The sequence below is a fragment of the Poecilia latipinna genome, unplaced genomic scaffold, assembly GCF_001443285.1.
Source record: "Poecilia latipinna isolate Pla-1442-1.1 unplaced genomic scaffold, P_latipinna-1.0 Scaffold184, whole genome shotgun sequence".
Taxonomy (NCBI): Eukaryota; Metazoa; Chordata; class Actinopteri; order Cyprinodontiformes; family Poeciliidae; genus Poecilia; species Poecilia latipinna.
In genome coordinates this window covers 352,706-359,822 of record NW_015112800.1, presented here as the reverse complement: position 1 = coordinate 359,822, position 7,117 = coordinate 352,706, and the positions used below count along the sequence as shown (strand labels likewise).

Below are 7,117 nucleotides of genomic sequence, written 5' to 3'. Positions count from 1 at the left end.
CCTGCTGCCTGGACTCCAAAATGTTCAAATGTATGTGGAAAAATCCCACAGAGGTCATTCTTCTGGAACGGGGAGCAAAAACAAGAGATTCTCCCGGCTGTCCAAATAATCTGGACCACCTCCGATTTTTACACCAGCATGACTCAGCAGCTCAAACCTCTCTAAGGTTTCTGTGTCTGCTCTCCAAAGACATGTGACCAGCCTGTTAACTCTTTGTCCCTCAAATCTGTCCATGTGGGCAATCATGCATGTGTAAATATTGTTGGGTTCAGAGAGCAGGATGGGTCTTTTTTATGTGTAGAGGTTAAATCAATAGTGTATATTCTGTATGAAGAGACCCGACTGTTACTGGACTTTGTTATGTGTGAAGAGTGAAGGTACCAGAGGGGAGGGGGTGGACAACGGGCTTATTTCTCTGAACGCCGACTGTAAGCCTTTGTCTTTTGTTCCTGGCTGCACAAGATGAGAACAGTGCTGTTCGTTGTTTTCCTGCTCCCTGTGCTGATGGTGATGGCACAGCCAGCACCAGGTAGGAAAAGTATTTCAACTTTTAATTGTGCCTCTTTTCTCAGTCTGTAAAGTCAGACATGTTGTTTCTGCTACTGGATAAAAAGATTTTTGAAACCTGAAAATGAAAACAGCCTGTAAAGCTGGAGACCTGTAGCTAAGAGTGACAATAGGTTGAGGAAAACTTTTACAAATAATTTTTAAAGCGTAAAAGTTCCCTCAGAAAAGTGTCTATGGAGCTTTTAATGTATTAAGGTCACTGTTAATCAGGCATAAAGTATTTAAAACAAGGAAAAAAGCTGCAGAACCAACAAATATAGGAGTTTATTTTTATCTGCTGCTACCATCATTTTAAATACATCTTGCTGCCTGTTGTATCAGTTAATAGTTATGTTTTTACTGTGATTATTTTTTGTCATATATATTTAAAGGTTCTGTTGGCTCTAGTGGCCTTTATTTGAAAGTAGTTTGACAGGAAAGACATGCGGCAAATGTCACCAGGCCAGGAATTGAACCTGCAACCACTGGGATGATGACCAAGGCCTCAATACGTGGGTTGTGCTTTGCCCCTGCGCCACCACAGCACACCTTTTTTTATCATATTTTACTGTGTTAAGTGTTGGTGAATAATTTTCTGTTGGCTGTACAACATGTCATATCCTGAGAATAATAAAGATACCTTAAGGCATTTTTTAAAGGCTTTGAATAATATTGAGTTGTATTTTGGTCCTATGGGTGTGTTTGTTTTTATTCCTTTATTATTCATATTGCACTTTAATTGCATTTTAATAGATGTGGTCTTATAATTTGCTGCTGTTTTTGAAAGAAAGATCTTTATCGCAATGAGACAAAGATCACAAATAAGCAATAAAGTTTAATCCAAAAAGATTTTGAAACTTAAAAAAAACGACCTCAAATATAAAAGGTAGTTTTGATATTTCAAAAATACTTTTTTGTTTATTAATGTTCAACATTTTGTTTCGTCCCATAATATTTTACAAAGTTGGAACTTGTGCAGTTTCTTAGGATAGGCCACATGTTTTCTGTAGGATTTAGTTATAGGGTCAAAGGCGGCCATTTTGAATCTGATGAATCAATTCTGTCATTTTAAAAACTTTTTGGAGGCCATTTTCTCTGTGATCCTTTACCAGTACGAGACAACCAAACCAAATTTTACATTTCTGAAAAGAGTAACTGGTTCGATAAAGCAGAGAAACTATCTGTAATATCCTGTCTCTGTTCTCATTAGGGAGCAGCGAACTTGTGGTTTCTTTGAAAAGTGGCCAAATCAGAGGAGAATATGTGACTGTAAAAGGCACAGAGAGGAGGGTGAAGCGGTACCTGGGGATTCCCTTCGCCAAGCCACCTGTAGGGCCCCTCCGGATGGCGGCTCCAGAGAGCCCGGAGCCCTGGGAGGGGGAAAGAGACGGCACACAGCAGCCTCCCATGTAACAACCCCAAACCACTAAACAAATCAGCGTTGTCCCAGGGACTCTTGTTCATGTCTGCTTTCTGGTGTCCATCTGTGCTCAGGTGCGTCCAGGATCAAGAAGTAGTCGTAAATTTTTCCATAGCCATGTCTATGGACTTCACGGTGCCAGAGGTTTCAGAGGACTGTCTGTATCTAAACGTCTACACTCCAGCTGAAGCCGCGCCAGAAGTTAAGCTGCCGGTGAGTTGAACAGCTGCAGAGATCAACAGAGATAAAGAAACAGTGAACCAGGAGTACCTTGTTAAAATACACTCACAAAAAACCCAACTAGAGATAAAGAATTGAGCAAAGAGTACTTTCTGTGAAGGAGAGCACAGAAAGTTTAAAGCAAATGCTGATGCCTCCATTCAGTACAGAGACACAGCTAAACACAGAAACACTGAGGCTGGAGTATTTGGTTAAAATGTCCTTGTAAGAGACATGGGGAACCAAAGTGTGCTTTCTATAGGAAAGAAAAGAAAGTACACACAGTTGATGGTGGGATACCCTCTATCAATGAATATCTAGGATAGAGACATAGCTAAACAGAGTAACACTGGATTACTTTGTTAAAACACCCAACTAGAGGTAAAGAATTGAGCAAAGAATACTTTCTGTAGATCAGAAAGGAAAGTACACAAAGTAGATGTCAGGAAAATATTTGTCATTGCCTAAATCCAGGAAAGAGACCCAGCTAAACAGACAGGACTGAGCAAAGAGTACTTTCTGGGAAAAAGAGAGAGTATATGCAAAATTAACAGAAGAAAACCCTGTCAGTGACTCCAGGAAAAAATCATTGCTAACCACACAAAGGGTACTTTCTGTAGGAAAGAAACAAGAGATTACACATAGTTAATGGTGGGAAATCCCAAAACCATGAGAACTTTCTAAGGAAAGAAAAACGAGGAAAATTAGCATTGAAAAACAAGCAATTAGCAATGCAATTGTTTTCTGCTGCTTTAAACCTTTCAATGTTTCAATGTGTAGTGTGTAAATACTGATTATGCAATTACATTTTCACTGAGTTCAACCAATGTGGATGTGTAAACATAAATATCGACCTCAGTCTGGGCTGAGTCTGTGTGTACAGTGTGGGCTATAAACTGTAGTTCCTGTATCCAAAGGTCAGCTGACACCGTCAGGCTCTTGTGTTGCGATTCAGGTGATGGTGTGGATCCATGGAGGAGGTCTGGTTATGGGTGCTGCCTCCCAGTACGATGGTTCCTCTTTCACTGCATATGAAAACATTGTGACCGTCATTATCCAGTACCGTCTCGGCATCCTGGGATTCTTGAGGTAAGAAACTTCTGATGTTCAGATGTTGTCCAAATGATTGCCGAAATCAAGAACTTTCCTCCTTTTGAAGCACTGGAGATGAACACGCCAAGGGTAACTGGGGCTTGTTGGATCAGCTGGCTGCTCTCAGGTGGGTGCAGGAAAACATTGAGGCCTTTGGCGGCGATCCACAATCCGTCACAATCGCTGGGGAGTCTGCAGGAGCCATCAGCGCATCCATACTGGTAAAGAAAAATCATTCTGGGGGAATGGAAGAGATCACCCACTTTTAAAAACTGTTTTATGTTGGATATTTATGACTCCATTCCTCCTGATAACTTACAGAATGCGTCTTTCTGCACAGACTCTGTCTCCCCTGTCAAAAGGACTTTTCCACAAGGCAATCTTTCAAAGTGGAGTTGCAACTATTGGGACCTATACTTCTGATCAGCCTCTTCTTCAGGCCCACGTATGTTTGAATGTGTTTATACTCACTCCTAAGGTGAATGTCTCCATGATTTATTCTTTTGGACTTGCTCTCTGCATGTCCCACTGGCAGGAAACAATGGCAAAGGAAAAACTCACAAGGGAAGAGAGGAGAGTCCTGTAGCTTTAAGATGTAACCAGGCTCAAACATCAGAATCTAATTTCAGTTACCTAATCAGCATGCAGTCAGGATGGATGGATGGATGGATGGATGGACCAACAGATGGATGAGTGAATGGATCAATTTAAGGACAGATTGACCGTTGGTCAGTCTGGATGGATGGTCTCACGTTTCCATCCTTCCATCCATGTTGATCTAGTCCCATTTTTCTAAATAAATAAATTAGAAATGGCTGAAGACTTTTACACACTTATCTGGTATTTGCCTCATGTTGGTCCAGTGTGACCCTACGCTTTTCGATGTTTTTAATGATCTCATTTCCTGTCTTATTGGCAGATTGTTGCCAACCTTACTGGATGTTGCATCTGCAGCACAGAAGAACTGGTCCGGTGCCTCCGAGGGAAAACTCAAGATGAATTCATTTCTGTAGCCAAACAGGTAAAAGCACCTTTAAAGACACTGTGGCTCTCCACCTGTGTTCTGTAATGTGGTTATTTTAGGGATTGTAAACTAATAAATTGTTCTTATTTAAATTAAATATTTAAAATCTTTAAATATTTAAATTAAATAAACTAAATTAAATATTTAATTTATTTTATATTCACACTGCATTATATGTTTAATTATTTATTTCACATTTCCCTTCCTGTAATCTCCATTCTTATAGAAGCTGATTCAAACAAAAATTGCTGCCTGTTAGCTGTAATACTTAAGATTTCCACCAGATGGCGGAAGTCAGGAGGATTTCTTGTAGCAGGTTTTTCAGGAAAGCGCCTCTACTATTAGGAAGATGTAGAAATATTGAAAACACTCATTTCAAGTTTGACATTACAGAATTAAGAGTATACTGATTGTAGGGAACTTTGTCGCTGACCACCATCTTGGTAGGCATCTGTAACAAACTGCCATGACAGCTGGAATGCAGTTGACAACAATGCACAAGTCTCTTGTGCATTGATCAAGAGCAGAGTTGGGTGGTAAATAGTTACATTTACTCAGTTACATTTACTTGAGTAACTTTTTGAAAAAAAAATTACTTTTATCTACACTTTGCACTGCGTTTGCCTACCAATATGGTGGTTCAGTGGCTATCTTTGAGGTTCAGTGGCCTCGATTTGAGGGAACTTGTGTATTCCTTTCTGGCTGTGAGAAATTGTTGGGTTTTATGTTTGGAGTCTTTTTTCTTGCTTCTGTAACCTTCACATGCACAATGTTTTGTGTTTTGTGTGTAGAGCAAAATTATTCTTGGAGCCGCTGTGGACGGCGAATTCCTTTCCGGCACCGCTGACGTTCTTCTGCAGAGGAAAGAAGTTCTGAACATCCCAGTGATGATGGGAGTCACCAACCATGAGTTTGGCTGGATTTTGCCTCAGGTGGCGCTAAATTTTAGCAATGACACATTCCAGGTGTTTCTGTTTGACGTTGAAGTATTCTGGTTTGTTCTCCTTTGGTGGATCGCAGGCCTTCGGTCCTCCTGGCTGGGAGAAAGGCATGAACAGGGAGACGGTGCTGGCGGTGGTCCACATGTTTAATCCTAAAGGGGTGAGTTGGTGAGAACTGTTTAAATAAAGTAAGAATCAGAGTTTTTTTTTTTTGTTTTGTTTGATGACCAAACTCAAAGACAAATTTTGTCTAATTTCTACAAAATATCTTAGTACACTTAAATCATATTAAGAGCACTGAAAAAAGAACTGAGACTTTGTTTTCAGAATTCTGACTTTAATCTCAGAATTCTGAATTTTGATCTCAGAAAATTATCAAAATTCTGAGATTTAAGTGAAAATTCTTCTTTTTTCATTGGCCCTAATCCTTTTCCGTATAAAACAGTCTACAAGTAACTTTTCAGCAAGATACAGGAGCTTGTTTTAAGTTGATAATTCCTTAATATTGATGAAAAAGTCCTAGACCACTGTCGGATTATTTCACCTATAACATTGGAAAATATCTCATTGTAAGTGGAAAACCCCAAATTAGGGCATCCAAAGAACTCTAAATATGATTTATGAACCTCTGTCCGTGTTTCAGGCCACCTCTGCAGCCAACAATCTCATCATGGATGAGTATCTGAAAGATGCAAAAACCCCAGAGGACATCCGAGACGCCTTCACGGAGGTCATCGGAGACCTGCTGATGGCGCTGCCCACCATCCAGGTGGCCGGATACCACACAGGTCAGAAACAAAGATGACTGACCCACTGTGCTCTGGTCTGCATCTCTGCTCACACCTGTTCTTCCTGGCTCCAGACGCTGGCGCTCCAGTGTACATGTATGAGTTTGTGTACGTTACGGATCGACCCACACCCAACAGGCCGAGCTTTGTGAAGGCGGACCACGCTGATGACGTTGGGTTCATGTTCGGAGCTTGTTTCTGGAACGGACACATCAGAATTAATGGTTGGTATACAAGCTTTACAATGACGATTTCAGACGTCTTTTAGTTGAGTGTATCTCCGGGGTCATTCAGTTCCAGTTGGTAGCAATGTTGACTTTCAATAGGAAAGTAAAGAAAAAAAAAAACATTTTCATTGATGGAAATAAAATGAAGAGATTTTGCAAGAAGAGGAAATATAATGAGTGTTCACAAAACTAACTTCAAACTAGATTAGTAGAGAAAATGTACTTCGATTTAGTTTGTGTCATTCATTACACTTCAAAAACATAAAATCTTTTGGTCAGACAAAGTATTTTTGTCTGATTTCCTGAACAAATATTGTAGTACACTTGAAATAAGAAACAAAAACTAACTTACAAATAACACTTCAGCAAGATATTGGAGCTTGTTTGAAGTAAATAATTCCTCAGTACTGATGAAAAGGTATTAGTTCCACTGTCAGATTAGTTCACTATTAACATGTGGAAAATGTTTTATACATTAAATAAGTGGTACTTTTTCACAAATATTAAGAAATTGTTTAACAGCTTAAAAGCTTTATTAGTTTTGTCTTATCTTAAGTGTACTAGAAACTAGATTAAATAACTGATTTTATGTTTTTGCAGTGTAGAATGAAATCTTGTCTCCGATTGTTGTTTTTCTTGCTGTGCCGCATTATGTCTGCAGATGTTAGGAATGTAAGTCAAGTCATCTTCCATTCACAACTAGCATTATGTCTGCAAAAATCAGGAGGAAGCACCAGAGTCCAATTTGGGATTAGTTTGAATATAAATCCATTCCCACCAGGCGTGTTTAATTTGCTTTAATCCAACTTTAGTCAGTTGGTCGAGAAAGTCTTTTTCTGGGGGGAGATATGAATAAGTAA

At 39.5% G+C, this 7,117-nt stretch overlaps 1 protein-coding gene across 1 annotated transcript in view; it reads left to right on the top strand.

Moving 5' to 3' along the window:
* The first annotated feature begins 290 nt into the window (after positions 1–290).
* The window catches only part of ces3 (carboxylesterase 3), an 8,529-nt gene continuing 1,702 nt past the window's right edge, over positions 291–7,117 (top strand). Inside the window, exons 1-11 of the mRNA XM_015030508.1 lie at positions 291–529; positions 1,757–1,955; positions 2,041–2,179; positions 3,141–3,274; positions 3,345–3,498; positions 3,618–3,722; positions 4,197–4,298; positions 5,093–5,233; positions 5,322–5,402; positions 5,886–6,030; positions 6,105–6,254. Of these exons, the coding sequence (XP_014885994.1) occupies positions 463–529; positions 1,757–1,955; positions 2,041–2,179; positions 3,141–3,274; positions 3,345–3,498; positions 3,618–3,722; positions 4,197–4,298; positions 5,093–5,233; positions 5,322–5,402; positions 5,886–6,030; positions 6,105–6,254 (1,417 nt within the window). The 5' untranslated portion in view covers positions 291–462. The remainder of the gene's footprint in view (positions 530–1,756; positions 1,956–2,040; positions 2,180–3,140; positions 3,275–3,344; positions 3,499–3,617; positions 3,723–4,196; positions 4,299–5,092; positions 5,234–5,321; positions 5,403–5,885; positions 6,031–6,104; positions 6,255–7,117) is intronic.